Below are 16,699 nucleotides of genomic sequence, written 5' to 3' on the forward strand. Positions count from 1 at the left end.
CAGGAGTGTATCGCACTGATATAGTAGTTGCTGAACCTATTCACCACCGATTCTGTCAACAGTTTTTTAAGGGGATAAGTCTTCCTGACTTGTCCCCTTCTTCTCCCCAACATGAACATCGTATTCTGCGTAAATGTGCTAGCCAGTTTGAGTAAGCGGGTTTTCATCCGCTTACCAACATGGTTAGCACACATCTCCTTAACGACAGAGCTACGACTGTACGTGGCGTTGTAGGTGGAAGCATCGCTATCAGCCACCATTTTATATTTGAACCCCAGATTGTGAGATTGGCCCCATAATATCTTCGCGATCTGGACCTCCATCCCTCCTGAGGAACCAATATAATTCCCATGAGGACACACTTGTATACCACGTGCTTCTCGAGGGCACACCGAGCATTTACCGATTATCAACATATCGATGATATATCTGGTGTACACCTCAACAAGATAACCCATGGCATGTAGGCTCCTGAACCCACGCTTGGCATACGTGCCGTCGTAGGATACTTCAATGGGAATTATATTGTCCACAGGCAACACCCCAAGTTCTTCATGATAATATCGCGTGACGGTTTGGTGTATAATGGGCATCAATTCGGCATAGTGGCCCTCCATCCTATCAAACAAGACATGAGCATGGTGGTAATACCCATGCTTGGAAAGGGCCGGTACATGGAGGGCACCACAATACCGAATGAAACCATTATACCCATCATCATTTACCAGTGATGTATACACCGAACACAAATTCGGAGTATAACATCCACTGGCCTTGGGGTGTTTTGTGGCCGTCAAATCACCACATGTATTACAGTGCCAGCTGTCATACTGTGCAAAGCCTCGGCCGTGCCCGGGTGATGGTGAAATCACCACCACAGGCTTTGCAAGCCACCACGTCCAGCAGATCCTGAGTATGTGTACGACTGTAGAGGCATACATTATACCCAGGATCTGTGCGACCGTGCGGACTCATTCCCTTGACAAGGGAATGGCGCATCTCGATCTTGGGACCTGGACGGGGGTTATGTGGTAATATGGGGGCCACAGGGATTTCTGAGGTGGAGGCAGAGGTCACTTCATCGCCCTCACCCTCATCAGAAGACAAGCAAAGAACAAAGGAGTCTTCCGAACTCCCGCTCTCCCTCACAGCATCATCCTCCGACGAATCAGAATTCCCTCCCATCAATACTCTGTACGGAATGGGAGGCCGGGCTGAGGGATCCTCATTCCGAGACGTCGAGGGACGAGGAGAATGCTGTGGTGCGGGGCATGGGGCAGAGGAAGGGTGGCGGGCGAGACCAGGAGCAGGCGTAACGTGACGGGCAGGACGCGGGTCCTGGGTATCGCTTTGGCGGGCGAGACCCGAGGACGAAAAATGGCGGCTGCGACCCAGGAAGGTGGTACCGAGGCGGGCGGGACTCGGGGAAGTATCGCGGGCGAGACCGTGGTGGCTGGGACCCGGATCGGGGGTACCATGTCGGGCGAGACCTGGAGGGGGGGTACCGTGGCGTACAGGGCTCGCCGAAACCGTGTGGTATTGGGCGCGGCCCGGGGAAGGGGCAGGGAAGCGGCCGAGGCCCGGGGGAGAGGCAGGGTGGCGGGTGAGGCCCGGAGGAGAGGCAGGGTGGCGGGCGAGGCCCGGAGAAGAGGCAGGGTGGCGGGCGAGGCCCGGAGAGGGGGCAGGGTGGCAGGTGAGGCCCGGGGGAGAGGCAGGGTGGCGGGCGAGGCCCGGAGAGGGGGCAGGGCCAGGGGGAGGGGTGCGGCGGGGAGCGAACCCCTCAAGTCTAGCTCTTGTAGCTCTCTGAAGGGATTCAACGTTCTTCCTTTTTTATAGCATATTTCCTTTTCCCTAACGGCATGTTTATTTGTTTTGTATTTTCTTTCGAGTTTTCTTTATATACTCAAGTATACAATCTACACGTAATTATATATAAATAAATCTTACCACAATCTTACCACAGAGAGAGAACGTCTGTACGGGTCCCCCGCCAGACAGCAAATAAACCTTACTTGTTTGTCGCGTACCCACTACACCTCATTGCCAACGCGATTTCAGTAATACGCTGCTATCCCCCCCCCCCCTCCTAGCACAATAGTCTGACTTGCCCAATGTATCTTTTTACACAGTATTATATGTAGTATAATCCTATTATAATAAAGGTAAATATGAATTTTATCTTATAGAACTATTTCATATAGATCTGGCAACCTTATTGTACAAATTACGTGGAATATTAAAATCGCGATATTTTTGTACTTCACTCTTTTACGTCTAGCACACGCATTTTCAGTCCGATTTTAACATATGTCTCATTTTGTAGCTGATTAGTTTTTCTATACTATGAAACCAAGAGGTTTAGCAATTTTTTCCAGTGCTTTTGGAAAAAGTGACATATTTATAGTAGTACCTTTTGTGGTGCTCGAAAAGTCGTCTACAGAAAATATTCACACACAAAAAAAAAAGGCCGACTTCTATAAAATGGCTTCCATTTATTATAGAAAGGCTGTTCTATCCATACATGGTATCAGAATGATTGTAAGATTTGTTTTGGGATTTTAGAGAAATTTAAAAAAATGGTTGATGTAGGCCTATAGAGCCCGAAATTCATTGCCACCCTACCATAACAAACGGTTCACGAGACTTTGTTACGTGATAGCAACTTCCGCAATACTTTAGAATGCAGGTAGATGATACAGGATTATGTTATAAAAAAATTATGTTTATAGCGGATTTTGTTAATACTAATATTTTGTAAATGTAAAAAACTTTCAATTCCCGATATCTCAGTTCACCACCTTTATGGGTGGGTCAAAGGATTCCGGGCACAACATATGTCCAAAATTAACATATTATGGCTCATTTTGTAGATAAATGAAATATCTGCAACTTGATCGAGAGCGTTTTTGCAATTTTTGCCTGTGCTTCTTGTAACAGGGAGAAATGTAAGGAAATTTTTTTTTTTTTTTTTTTTTTTTTTTTTTTTAAGTCCGCTACTTCAAAAATTCACCAAAAAAAATTGGAGTCGAAATCGAAAAAACGCTCTCGATCAAGTTGTAGATATAAGGTAGTTCTGTGCAAAACTCAAATTAAATTGAATGTCTTGCCGTTTCTGAAGTCGGAATCCTTTGACCCAGGTGCTGCATTTTCAAAATGGCGAATTTCGCATTTTTCGTTTTTTTGACAATAATTCAAAAACTGTTCGGGCGATTTTCGAAAAAAATTGACCACAGGCAATGGGAAGGGGCCTAAATAAAAGGGTGTGAGTTCCTGGAAGCGAAGTACCCGAAGGCATTCGTCAGAGGTGCCCACACCCAAAGAACGGAGCAACGAGCCCTCCTCGCTACCAAAATTGAGATCCAAGGTTGTAACATGAGCCAGGAAAACGATCCTCTTGTGTCCGTGCTAGTTGTGCTTAACAACCTTGGACCACAATTTGAAGTGCAAAGACTCGTTGATGTTCTGGGTGTGGCCCTTCTGGCACTTCTCCAGTAAAGTGACGTCTGAAAGATCAGAGTAGATTTTTTCCACCTCCTTTCGAGCATGGAGGGGAAAGGTGGAGAAAATCCCAGGCTCCTGGATAGCTCTGGAAGGGTCCTCGCCACGAGCCAGAACTTTCTGGTACTTGCACCAGGAGCCTTCTCCAGTCGGGCAGAAGTCATGGTGGTGGGGAGAAAAAACATGAGCTGAATGATGGTGAAATGCAGCAAGAATGCGAGACTGCATTCCTACTACACCAGTGCCAATACAGGAGTGTATCGCACTGATATAGTAGTTGCTGAACCTATTCATCACCGATTCTGTCAACAGTATTTTAAGGGGATAAGTCTTCCTGACTTGTCCCCTTCTCCCGAACATGAATGTCGTATTCTGCGTAAATGTGCTAGCCAGTTTGAGTAAGCGGGCTTTCATCCGCTTACCAACATGGTTAGCACACATCTCCTTAATGACAGTGACGACCATACATGTGTCTGATGGTGTTGTAGGTGGAAGCATCGCCATCAGCCACCATGACTTTGTATTCGAACCCCAGATTGCAAGATCGGCCCATAATATCTTCGCGATCTGGACCTCCATCCCTCCTGAGGAACCAATATAATTCCCATGACCTCCATCCCTCCTGAGGAACCAATATAATTCCCATGACCTCCATCCCTCCTGAGGAACCAATGTAATTCCCATGAGGACACACTTCCATACCACGTGTTTCTTGAGGGTACACCGAGTATTTACCGATTACCAGTATATCGATAATATAACCAGTGTACACCTCAACATGATGACCCATGGCATGAAGGCTCCCGAATTCACGCTTGGCATACATGCCGATGTAGGATACTTCAATGGGAATAATATTGTCCACAGGCAACACCCCAAGTTTGTTACAATAATACCAAGTGACTGTCTGGTATATGATGGGCATTGATTCTGCGTAGTGAGCCTCCATTCTTTCAAACAAGACATGCGCATGGTGGTAATATGCAAACTTGGAAAGGGCCAGTACATGGAGGGCACCACAATACCGAATGTAGCCATTATATCCATCGCCATTGACCAGGGACGTATACACCGAAGACAAATTCGGAGTATAACATCCACTGGCCCTGGGTGTTTTGTGGCCATCAGATCATCACACGTATGACATTGCCATTTATCATACTGTGCAAAGCCTGCGCCATGACGCGTGATGGTGAGGTCACCACCACAGGCTTTGCAATCCACCACATCCAGCAGATCCTGAGTATGAGTACGACTGTACAGGCATACATTATACCCAGGATCTGTGCGACCTTGCAGAATCATTCCCTTGACAAGGGTACCCTTCCTCCAGGCAGGAGGGATACCCTGGCAGGCGGGGTCCTGAGGAGGGGCAGTACATTCAACCAACTCGGAAGGCATTCCTGATACTCACAAAATTTTTCTTATATTTTACATATTTTGATCTTTTTTGTGGCATTATTCTTATACTGTATACAAATAACAAGGAAAATGTGTAATGGTGTGAAATATAATGATCATTTCTATATATGGAATGTCAGGGTCTTTTGTTTTATTTAGACATAGAACAGAACAACCGTACGGGTTGCCCGCCAGACAGTAAATAAACCTCATGAGCCCACTACACCTTGGTTGCCAATAGGGATTTCATGTAACACAGTGCCCCCACCCTGCACAATAGCCTGACTTGTACCATTTTTTCTTTTTACACAGTATTATATGTAGTAAAACCCTATTTTAGTAATATCAAAGGTAAATAATAGTTAATTATACTATATAGAACTATATCATATATGATTTATGTAAAAATTGTGCAGAGTATAAAATTTGTGATATTTCTGTACTCTATTATTTTACGTCTAGCCCACGCATTTTTGGTCCAATTTTAATGAAAGATTGCTCATTTTGTAGCTGAATAATTGTTCTATGACATGAACCCATAAGGTTTCTTTCTTTCTTTCATGTACTACTTGTAAAAGTGACATATTTTTAGTAGTACCTTTTGTGGTGCTCAAAAAGTAAGTTGCATCAAAAGAAAAAAGAAAAAATCTACAAATTGGCTTCCACTTATAATAGTTGAAAGGTTAATCTATTCAGAAATGGTGTCAGAATGATTGTATGATGATTTTTTTTTTTTTTTTCTTGATTTTAGAGAAATTTTTAAGAATGGTTGATGTTGGCCTATAGACCCTTGAATTCAGTGCTACCCTACCCAAAAAACATTGGTTCATGAGACTTTGTTGCATGGTAATAACTTCTGCAATACTTTGGCATGCAGGTAGATGGTACAGTGTTATGTGATAGAAAGATTATACTTGAATCTTAATTTGTTGATACCAATATTATCAATCACCGATATCTCGAAACACCACCTTTAGGGGTGGGTAAAAGGATTCCGGGCACAACGTATGTCCAAAATTAACATATGGCTCATTTTGTAGAAAAATGATATATCTACAACTATATTATTAGGGATTTTGCAATTTTTGCCTGGGCTTCTATCGAAAGTGAGAAAGTTTTTACTGTTTTTGATTTCCGCTACTTCAAAAATTCACCAAAATAAATTGGTGTTGAAGTAAAAAAATCCCTAATGATTAAGTTGTAGATATTGAATAGTTCTAACAAAAAATCAAGTACAGTTGAATGTCTTATCGTTTCTGAAGTTGGAACCCATTTACCCAGGTGTTGAATTTTCTACATAGCGACTCGCATTTTTTAATTTTTTTGATAATTCAAAAACTGTTCGTCTGATTTCGAAAAAGAATCGACCACAGGCAATGGGAAGAGACCTAAATTAAAGGGTGTGTGTTTCAGCAAAATCAGCAAGAAAAAATGAAGAAAAAAAGAAAAAGAAAATGGTCCCCTTAATTTTTCCATTTTTTCGATCACTATCACCGTAAATTTTATTAATTCTGATTCATTTTTGAATCGCATTAAACCTTAACCCATCGATGACGGGGCAGTTTGAGTGCGATAATCCCCTGTGCTGGCCTATATCAATATTGGCCTGCGGCATGTCCGGGGACCCACTCGTATGCCGCCCGCTTGGGGCGAGAAAATCAGAGCGCAAGCTCCGATCTCGTGCCATTTTTATAGCCATGGGAGTTTATTGAAAATTATCCTACTGAGAAACGAAAACGATGTTTTAGCATGCTCAGAAAGCTAAAATAGAGTCTCAACACCTGTTCCTTTCTTTACTTTTTTTAGTTTAGAGTCCAGTCTCTAATAATACCATATTTGTTTCTTTCAGTAACATATTTGCGAAGATATGGAAAGTGAAATTCAGATTTTTTTTTTATAAAGCAACTTAATATAAAACAATTTATCCAGGCCTCAAAGCACATATACATAAAGAGAGCGACACTACAATCAATACAGTACCGATTTCGCGCCAGTCCATGGGAGTTTATCAAAGTTTACCCTTCCGAGAAAGGAAAACAATGTTTTCGCGTTCGTCACACGATAATGCTATATATGTTTCTTTCAGTAACATATTTGCCAAGATATGGAAAAGAAAAATCAGAGAACACGATATATTAGTGCTCATAAAACTAAAATGGAGGGAGAGAGAAAGGGGGAAAGAGAGATTGGGAAAATAGAGAGACAGTAGTTGATAGATAAGTAGATACAACCAGACATAGTGAGAGAAACTATGATATGAGTATTGATAGGTAGATACAGCCGGACAGGTAGATAATGAGAGAAAGCGAGGGAGAGAGAACAAGAGAGCGAGAGAGAGAGAGAGAGAGAGAGCAAGAGAAAGCGAGAGAGAGAGAGAGAGAGAGAGAGAGAGAGAGAGAGAGAGAGAGAGAAGCAGTGATAGATCGCGAAAATAGATAGAGACAGAAATTGATATGTTGATACAGACGGAGAGATAGATAGTAAGAGAAAGCGCGTGCGCGCGAGAGAGAGAGAGAGCGCGCGCGCGAAAATAGATAGACAGAAGTTGATAGATAAGTAAATAGATAGTGAGAGAAACTATGGTATAAGTATTGATAGATAGATAAAGCCGGACAGATAGATAGTGAGAGAAAGCGAGAGATCGCGAAAATAGATAGAGAGAAAGAAGTTGATAGATAGGTAGATATAATGCCATGTACATTTCTTTCAGTAACACTTGCCAAGATATGGTAAGGGAAAATCATAGATATTTTTATATAACAACTTTATTTATTTGACCTGTAAGCCACGCCTCGACACAGGCATGTACAGGCAAGTTTTAGAACCAGGGCGGTATCTGATCGCCTTCGAACCTCTAACTTTCGTTCTTGATCAAAGAAAACATCCTTGGCAGATGCTTTCGCAGTAACCCTCATGTTGGGACTCTGACTCTGAGCACTCATGTTGGGACTCTGACTCTGAGCACTCTCTGTGGGAGAGGAAAAGAAATGCAAGTAAGTAATACATTCTCCGAGTCAGAATTCCTCAATACGAATACAAATGTAAAGAAGACGTGACAGTAAAGAAACTTACCGTCAAGGTCGAGGGCTGAGACATAGATGAGCGCGATGGAGGGCGATCAAGCACTCCTGCCGATGAAGGCGACTGCCGTATCCCTTTGACGACTGCGAGCGGCAACCGTGTCTCTGTGGGAGAGGAAAAGAAATGCAAGTAAGTAATACATTCTCAAAGTCAGAATTCCTCAACACAAAGACAAGTGACAATAACGAAACTTACGGCTCCCGAGCTTCCTTCACTCTACATGCCAGGCCTTGAAGCACCCATAGGTACATAATGCAACATTGCATTCTTCACAGTAGCTATGGGTGCTTCGTCTCCTCCCTTGCCTGGAACACCAGCGACACCTTCTCCTCTTGCCACCAGGGAGCTCGGAAACCCAGTGTTGCCACTGTCTCAGGAACCGCTTATCTGCAGTGCGGTTCCTGCTGGAGTCTGCCCCTCTTCTGAACTCCCCCACAAGTTCTCTGGAGAGGACAGACTTGAAGGTCTTCAACGAACCTCTTCCGCCTAGGGCACGATGGAGTGCCCAGGCGTTGACGATGGCCATGTCAAAGAGGTTGAAGAAAATCTTCCTGTACCAGACCTTGGACCGACAAGGCGTTGGATAGTAGCTCGCCATCTGATCACCAATTTTGACTCCCTTCATGCCGACATTGTAATCATTTACTACCAACGGCTTCCTCCCCTCCATTGCAGCGGTATGGACCGTTGACAGCAGGGTGACGACGGCGTTGTCCTTCCATAACAAGGCCAACAACCCCGTCCTGCTGCTGTGGTAATCGACATCACCCTTCCTCCTCACACAGAGGTCCTTGGGCATGAACTTCCTGTTCAGCTGGGCTGTGCCTACCGTGTTGGTCTTTCGGGATTGCAACAAATGAAAGAGCGTAGGCGACGTGTACCTGTTGTCCACAAACAACTGGTATCCTTTGTCAAGGAAGCTGTCATACTCCATCAGATGAAACACTGCTTTCGTGGATGAGGGCATGTCACCACGGTCCTGCCCGGTGTACACTTTGAAACAAGAGGTGTACCCTGCAGCCGGGCCGGTACTGGTACTGAGCTTATAGACCTTCAACCCGAACCTCGCCCGCTTGGTTGGGTTGTACGTCCTAAAAGCTAGCCGCCCATGGAACTTCCACAACGATTTGTTGACAGTGATGTCCTGCCCCAAGACAAAAATCGTCCGGAACGAGTCGTTGAGGGCGTCCACGACTGGTCGGAGCTTCCACATCCTGTCCTTCGGGAGTGGAGCTCCTTCCTCCAAGTGGGCGAAATGGAGGTGTGTCGTCAACTGGTCGAACCGATCTCTCGTCATAACCTCAGTCATTAAAGTCTGACGGAAACCGGGATCGGTCGACCAGTAATCACGGAAAGAGGGGAGTCTCACCATCCCCATAAGCAAACGGAGACCAAAGTACGCCTTGACCTCCTGCTGGGACGTGGGAGTGCGGCGTACCTGTGGGAGTGGAAAAGAAAAAGAAGTAAGTAATACATTCTGATCTCTCAATGTCCGATTTCCTCAATATAAATACAAATAGAAAGAACACAATAGTAATAAAAACTTTCAAGTTGGTCTCCGAAACAATGTGATCAATCACGTCGTCGGTCATGAGGTACGAAAAAATGTCGAGCGGGGTGGACTCGACAGTCAACGGGACCTTGAACCCGGGATCTCCGGAAAAGGCCACCTTCCTGGGGAAGTTGTCCTCCTTCCGCCAACGAAAGTTAGGTGTCCCGGGAGCGTTGCGGTACACTATCCTCTCTAGGTAACGAGCCAAAGGCTCGTCAGCATCAAGGGTAGTGTCCACGACCGACACGTAATCTAGATCGTCCTCCGAGCTGGATAGATGGAAGTCTGGATCCTTTTCTACCCTTGCTGTCGGACGCAACTCCTTATCACCCAGCTCGTCGGAGTCATCGAAGAACAACAGCATGCGTCCTGCCGACGACTGGTGATGCGAGCGGACAACGCGCCCCTGTGTATGAAAAGAAATGCTAGTACATTCTCCTAAAACTCCTCAAAGTCAAGATTCTTCTGCACAAATACAAATGGGAAAAAGACGTGACAATAACGAAACTCACCGCCGAGGTCGAAGGCTGAGGAGGCATCAGTTCATCCGACGATGACGATGATGACGGAGAACGCGAGCGAACGCCTCCCTGCGAGATATGAAAAGAAAAGCAAGTAAGTAATACATTCTCCTAAAACTCGAAGGTCGAGACGTGGCGACTGCACCCGTGTATGAAAAATGCAAGTAGTACATCCTAAAACTCCTTAAACAAATGGGAAAAAGACTTGACAATAATGAAACTCACCGCTGAGGCTGAAGGCTGAGGAGGCATTGCTTCATCAAAGAAGCGAGACGGCGTACCTGTTGGAGTGGCAAAGAAGTGCAAGTAATACATTCTAACTCCTCAAAGTTAGAGTATCAACATGAGTGCCCAGAGTCCCAACATGAGTGGCCAGAGTCAGAGTCCCAACATGAAGGCATACAAATGGAAAAAAAGACAAAGTACTTACCCATTCAGACATGGGCCGTGGGTCATCGAGGTCGGAAGAGGAGTAGTTAAAGGGAGAGCGTTGCTTTCCTAATTGTGACATGGCGAATACTTGAGTTATGCATGAGCTGAAAGCAGCTCTATTTATTCGGAAAAATTCCGCGGGCTTCGAGAAATGGGCAGGAACATGAAACAAATATTCGCCAATCAGGTCAAAGGAACATAGGCCACATGTTTCATAACGTCACAGCCGCTACTGCGACGGAGCAGGGCTGATATGACATCATGATGACATCACAAAATGCATACGCACACACATACACACACACTTTTGGCTCTCTCTCTCTCTCTCTCTCCCTCTCTCCCTCTCCCCCCCCACCCCCCCACAGGTACACACACACACTCCCCCTCGCACCCCCCCACACACACACACACACACACACACACACACACACACACACACACACACACACAGAGGTACACACACACTCACTCCCCCTCGCAACAATAAATCATAGTTGTGTAGAGAAAAAAACACGTTACTGAGATCCATAGGTTACGTCACGCCAGTGAGACGCCCGGCGAGAGGTCCAAAAACCGACCGACACACCAGCGTGACACCCGTTGCCGGGTCCAAAATCAGGTTGTCCCGCACATGGGACACCTGTCGTGGATGGGTTAATTTTACATATATGAACTGTTTTTCATGTCAAATATCAATGTATAGATCGTAGAAATGGATGGAAGGGGGAACGAGAGGGATGCAGCTGGGAGGAGCTAATCACACTTATACACTGTCACCCCTGTGCATTCTTCATATTTTTTTTATTACATATTTAATACAAGGTACACATGCTAGCCGATGAGGTCTCGATATAAGACTGTATATAAATATAAATACTGTATGTATGTCCGGGCTGAGAGTAATTACGAGAAGGTCCGTCTGGTGTGAATGGGTGAAAATTCCATGTCACCCTATGGTGCTTATTCCCCCGTTACACCATAAACTAGTCAGAGATGGAGTCTAATAATTGAAGGGTAGTTTCCTCACACATAATATGCCAGTACCATTAAATGATGCCTAAGGACAAACATGAACGGCAATTCTATCATTTTGAAAATGAGGATTTTATTTAATAACAAAAAGAAAGAAGAAAAAATCAGTCTTTAGACTAGTGTCAAGGAACATTGAGATTTTGTTCAAGATTTTCTATAGTAAGATGGTCATTTTTATTGAATTTAATGCTAATGTGATTAATTCTGTTTTAAATATTATTTAGTTTCTTTAATTTTATTGTTATTATTGTTATTGTTATTGTTATTATTAGAGTGTGAGGGAATGAGAGGAGAAAACTCACTCTAATGGAATGCACCTTAATTTCAGATCAGTGGCTTACTGGGTGCAAGCAGCTTTAGCACTCTCCCTGCTTCAGAGTTATGCAGCCGAAACCTTGTAGCTGTAACTGTGATCGATGATAATGGCAAGCCAAGACTGTGCAGGGCAGTCATCACAGGTAACTATATTATGTTGGATTTCACTTCCTCTACCTTCCAAGTCTTAGATCCTCTTGTGTTTTTGCCTTTTTGTCTCTTTCTCTTCCCTATCCCCCCCCCCCCCATCCTCTTCATCATCATGTAACTTTTCTATTTCTGTTGCTTCCCCCTTGTTTCTTGTTCTCCATCAGCACTATTGTGTTAATAAGCATATGTGATGACAAGTATAGGTGCTGACCCTAATTTTTTGGTCTGGATTTTGAAATACATTTAAGTCCAGAAAATACATAACTTGTTACTACATATTTCAATCATCCTTAAGATATTGAAAAAAAAATTGATGTTTTAATTGCTCTCTATAATTTTAAAGGCCAGAGATACTAGTTTACCCATTTCTACCTTTACAGACACCAGTGAAGTACCTAAAGGTTTCCTGAGGGTCCTACTAGTAGATGAATGTTGCCCGGACATCCAGGTGAGATTAAGCCACCTGTACTATTGTCCCAAACATGTGTCTGCAAGCAAGTACCCTCCATCTTGTCAGCAGTTTGTACTTGCTGATGTCATGCCAATTGAGGATAGACTTCTTGAGGCTGAGAAATGGTTGCAGTGCATGTTGCTCAACAAGACGGTCGAGGCTGTGTTTGAGAGGCACCCAGATGGAACCAGCTACATTTGTCCTCTTGATCATCAGAAGCTCCCATTGGTCTTCAGTATGCTGGTAGCTGGCCTTGCTAAGATGTCCACAAAACCACTTATCAGTGTAGGTGCACTGACAGGGAATAGTAATGTAAAACTGGAGACCAAAGCTGAGAGCCCTGCCCCCTCCTCTCAAAGGGTAACCTATTCTCAGTGGAAAATGCCATTGGGTGTAAAAGAAACAGCAGATGTAACCACAGTGGAGAAGGGGCCATGGAAGTTTTGCCTCCAGTTTAAGCGACAGAAAGAGCAAATACCTTCACTTCGGGAGAAGCTGAAAATTCTAGTCCTGACAGGAAAGCTCTCAAAAGGTGGCTTTAATACTGGAGATGCAGTTGTCTGCCCAAACAAAATACATGGGGGGCATAGCAGAGGCCTCATCACAAACAAACTGCCAGATAACATGTGTTCAGTATATTATGTTGATGAAGGAAGTAAGGCATTGTTAAGTGAAAAGGAGCTGTGGTTGCTCCCAGAGGGGATGGCCAAGATTCCATTGCTAGTGCACAGGTGTTGTCTGGATGGGCTGGCCCCTTCTGAAGACAAGGACATTTCTGACAAGTTTGAGGCACTGGTAAAAGAACAGAATCTTTTGGCTAGTCTGGTGAAGATTGGTAAGGATGTACCAACAACAGTGAACCTGTTCTCCAATGGGAAAAATTCTGTCCTAGATTTACTGACTTGCAGCTATAAGCAAGAGATACTGCTAGACAATTTCCTGGTTAGCATTTCATACATTAGTGAAGAGCAAGCTGTACTTTACCTGGTGTTGTGTGAAAATGGAGAAATGCTTGACAAACTCCACCTAAGTGTTCAGGAGGCTGCAAAGGTAGCTGGCCCACTTGAGTGTCCAGAGAAGCATCAGTCATGTCTTGCACTTTTTCCTGATGACGGATTTTGGTACAGAGCTACTGTCCTCAATGCAGCAGACTTGGTTCATGTATGTAGTACTGATTTTTTGGAGCATCTTGTGACTTATCATTAGATATGATAAATTCTGGCAATATTGTTTTCTCAAATCAAAAATATATGGTTAATTTTTGATAATTTTACTTTTATCCTCCTCCTCCCTTCCCAGGTTGAGAAACCAGTACCAGACAGTAAGACATATTGACTAACTCTAATAAAAGTGTTTGAAGTCAATTTCCTTTTTCTAGGTTAGGTACGTTGATTATGGCAATGAATCGAGTCTTCCAAGGGATTCCCTAAGGGTCATACACGCCACCTTAGTGCAGTCGGCTCCCTCACAGGCACTGCCCTGTCTACTCAGTGAGGTAGACCAAGAGCCCCTGTCTCTGGTTGATGTCAATGAGGTAAGGGGTGCAATTGTTTATTTGCTAATGTTTTCCTTTTTTTCCATATTTATGTAATTCCTAGGGAAACATTTTTTGACACTTGTAATGATTTATTGGGAAATAGATTTTTGAGAAGCTAGTGTAAAACAGGAAGAATGAAATGAGAGGCAAAAAGTCCATACAAGCTTTTTTAAAGGCATAAAGGCTTATTGCAGTAACCCCATATTTACCAAAATCAGTGAATTCTGCTCTAGTGCACGTCTATCTTAGAGTTCCCTTTTTATGAAATACCTTCAGACACTCCCGATAGTGGAATGTATGTGGGGTGTTGTGAGTACCCCCTACCATAAAATTAAGTTTTGAAGAAACATTTGAAGGACATTTCCTTTAGTAAATCTACAAAGTAGTGGCAAGTGAGACAGTTGTGGAACACATGCCACATTCCACAGTTATCATGCCTGTCACTATTTTATTGCTGAGTACTTCTCACTTTTCCCAAAAGTCCTTGCTCATACTCCCAGTTATACACATAGTGAATTCATTCACAGTAGACAATATGTTAAGAAAGTAGCCATAGTATCTACATTTCTGTGCCTCTTGCTCAGTAATTTTGGGAAAAGATGCGAGAGTAAGTGCAGGCAAATGCCATTCTCTTATTGCCAAAATCTATTTCTCAATTATATTAACATCTAGAAATGATATTTGTTTTGATATGTTGTAGTGGATAACCTCTCCTCTCTTCAATACCTACCTTACTACAGTGATCAACCATACTTATGATATCTCTTAAAGAGGCAGTATGAATTTTTCAAAATAGAGAAGTAAGAAAAAAAGGTATATAGGTAGAAATATTATAACCTATTACATCATAATCGTAACATTTGTATAATAGTGACTCAGGAAATACCCTTTCATTCCTACTCAGTTACATTTTGGTAGGTATGCATTCTTACCCTTGATGCCAGGTTGGCAAAAATATGTGCCATATTGTCTGTGATCTTAATTTATTTGTAGTTTGCACAGGTAATAACATTTTACAATGGTCATAACATTGATAACAACATAATATTAATAGCATTAAAAAAGAAAAGAAATCTTGAAAATTCAAGAAAAGTCTCCTCAGTGGCAACATAAATGTGCAACCATGTGGAGTTCATGTCAACCAACTGCAACAAGAAGAACAAATGGAATCACAAGAAAAACGAATATGCCGAAGGCCTTTTTGCTATTGCGTCATCAAAGAATTCCCTGATGAAGCAACAGTGAAAAGGCCTTTGACATATTCATGTGTTTTCTTGTGCTTCCCTTCGTTGTTTCTGTTGCAGGACCTCCCACGTTGTCCTTCTCCTCCCACGTTGTCCTTCTCCTCCCACGTAGTTGTTCTTCTCCTCCCACGTTGTTCTTCTTCTCCTCCCACGTTGTTGTTCTTCTCCTCCCACGTTGTTGTTCTTCTCCTCCCACGTTGTTGTTCTTCTTCTCCCACGTTGTTGTTCTTCTCCTCCCACGTTGTTGTTCTTCTTCTCCCACGTTGTTCTTCTTCTCCTCCTCCCACGTTGTTCTTCTCCTCCTCCCACGTTGTTCTTCTCCTCCTCCCACGTTGTTCTTCTCCTCCTCCCACGTTGTTCTTCTTCTCCTCCCACGTTGTTCTTCTTCTCCTCCCACGTTGTTCTTCTCCTCCTCCCACGTTGTTCTTCTCCTCCTCCCACGTTGTTCTTCTCCTCCTCCCACGTTGTTCTTCTCCTCCTCCCACGTTGTTCTTCTCCTCCTCCCACGTTGTTCTTCTCCTCCTCCCACGTTGTTCTTCTCCTCCTCCCACGTTGTTCTTCTCCTCCCCCCACGTTGTTCTTCTCCTCCCCCCACGTTGTTCTTCTCCTCCTCCCCCCACGTTGTTCTTCTCCTCCCCCCACGTTGTTCTTCTCCTCCTCCCCCCACGTTGTTCTTCTCCTCCTCCCCCCACGTTGTTCTTCTCCTCCTCCCCCCACGTTGTTCTTCTCCTCCTCCCACGTTGTTCTTCTCCTCCCCCCACGTTGTTCTTCTCCTCCTCCCACGTTGTTCTTCTCCTCCTCCCACGTTGTTCTTCTCCTCCTCCCACGTTGTTCTTCTCCTCCTCCCACGTTGTTCTTCTCCTCCTCCCACGTTGTTCTTCTCCTCCTCCCACGTTGTTCTCCTCCTCCCCCCACGTTGTTCTTCTCCTCCTCCCACGTTGTTCTCCTCCTCCCCCCCACGTTGTTCTTCTTCTCCTCCCACGTTGTTCTTCTCCTCCTCCCACGTTGTTCTTCTCCTCCCCCCACGTTGTTCTTCTCCTCCTCCCCCCACGTTGTTCTTCTCCTCCCACGTTGTTCTTCTCCTCCTCCCACGTTGTTCTTCTCCTCCTCCCACGTTGTTCTTCTCCTCCCCCCACGTTGTTCTTCTCCTCCTCCCACGTTGTTCTTCTCCTCCTCCCACGTTGTTCTTCTCCTCCTCCCACGTTGTTCTTCTCCTCCTCCCACGTTGTTCTTCTCTTCCTCCCACGTTCTTCTTCTCCCACGTTGTTCTTCTTCTCCTCCCACGTTCTTCTTCTTCTCCTCCCACGTTGTTCTTCTTCTCCTCCCACGTTGTTCTTCTTCTCCTCCCACGTTGTTCTTCTTCTCCTCCCACGTTGTTCTTCTTCTCCTCCCACGTTGTTCTTCTTCTCCTCCCACGTTGTTCTTCTTCTCCTCCCACGTTGTTCTTCTTCTCCTCCCACGTTGTTCTTCTTCTCCTCCCACGTT

At 44.3% G+C, this 16,699-nt stretch overlaps 1 protein-coding gene across 1 annotated transcript in view; it reads left to right on the forward strand.

The window, feature by feature from the left end:
* The window catches only part of LOC113822083 (uncharacterized), a 66,118-nt gene that overhangs the window by 22,093 nt on the left and 27,326 nt on the right, over positions 1 to 16,699 (forward strand). Inside the window, exons 2-4 of the mRNA XM_027374607.2 lie at positions 11,846 to 11,975; positions 12,363 to 13,594; positions 13,812 to 13,967. Coding sequence (XP_027230408.2) covers positions 11,846 to 11,975; positions 12,363 to 13,594; positions 13,812 to 13,967 — 1,518 coding nt within the window. The remainder of the gene's footprint in view (positions 1 to 11,845; positions 11,976 to 12,362; positions 13,595 to 13,811; positions 13,968 to 16,699) is intronic.

The sequence above is a fragment of the Penaeus vannamei genome, chromosome 4 (assembly GCF_042767895.1).
Source record: "Penaeus vannamei isolate JL-2024 chromosome 4, ASM4276789v1, whole genome shotgun sequence".
NCBI classification, from domain to species: domain Eukaryota; kingdom Metazoa; phylum Arthropoda; class Malacostraca; order Decapoda; family Penaeidae; genus Penaeus; species Penaeus vannamei.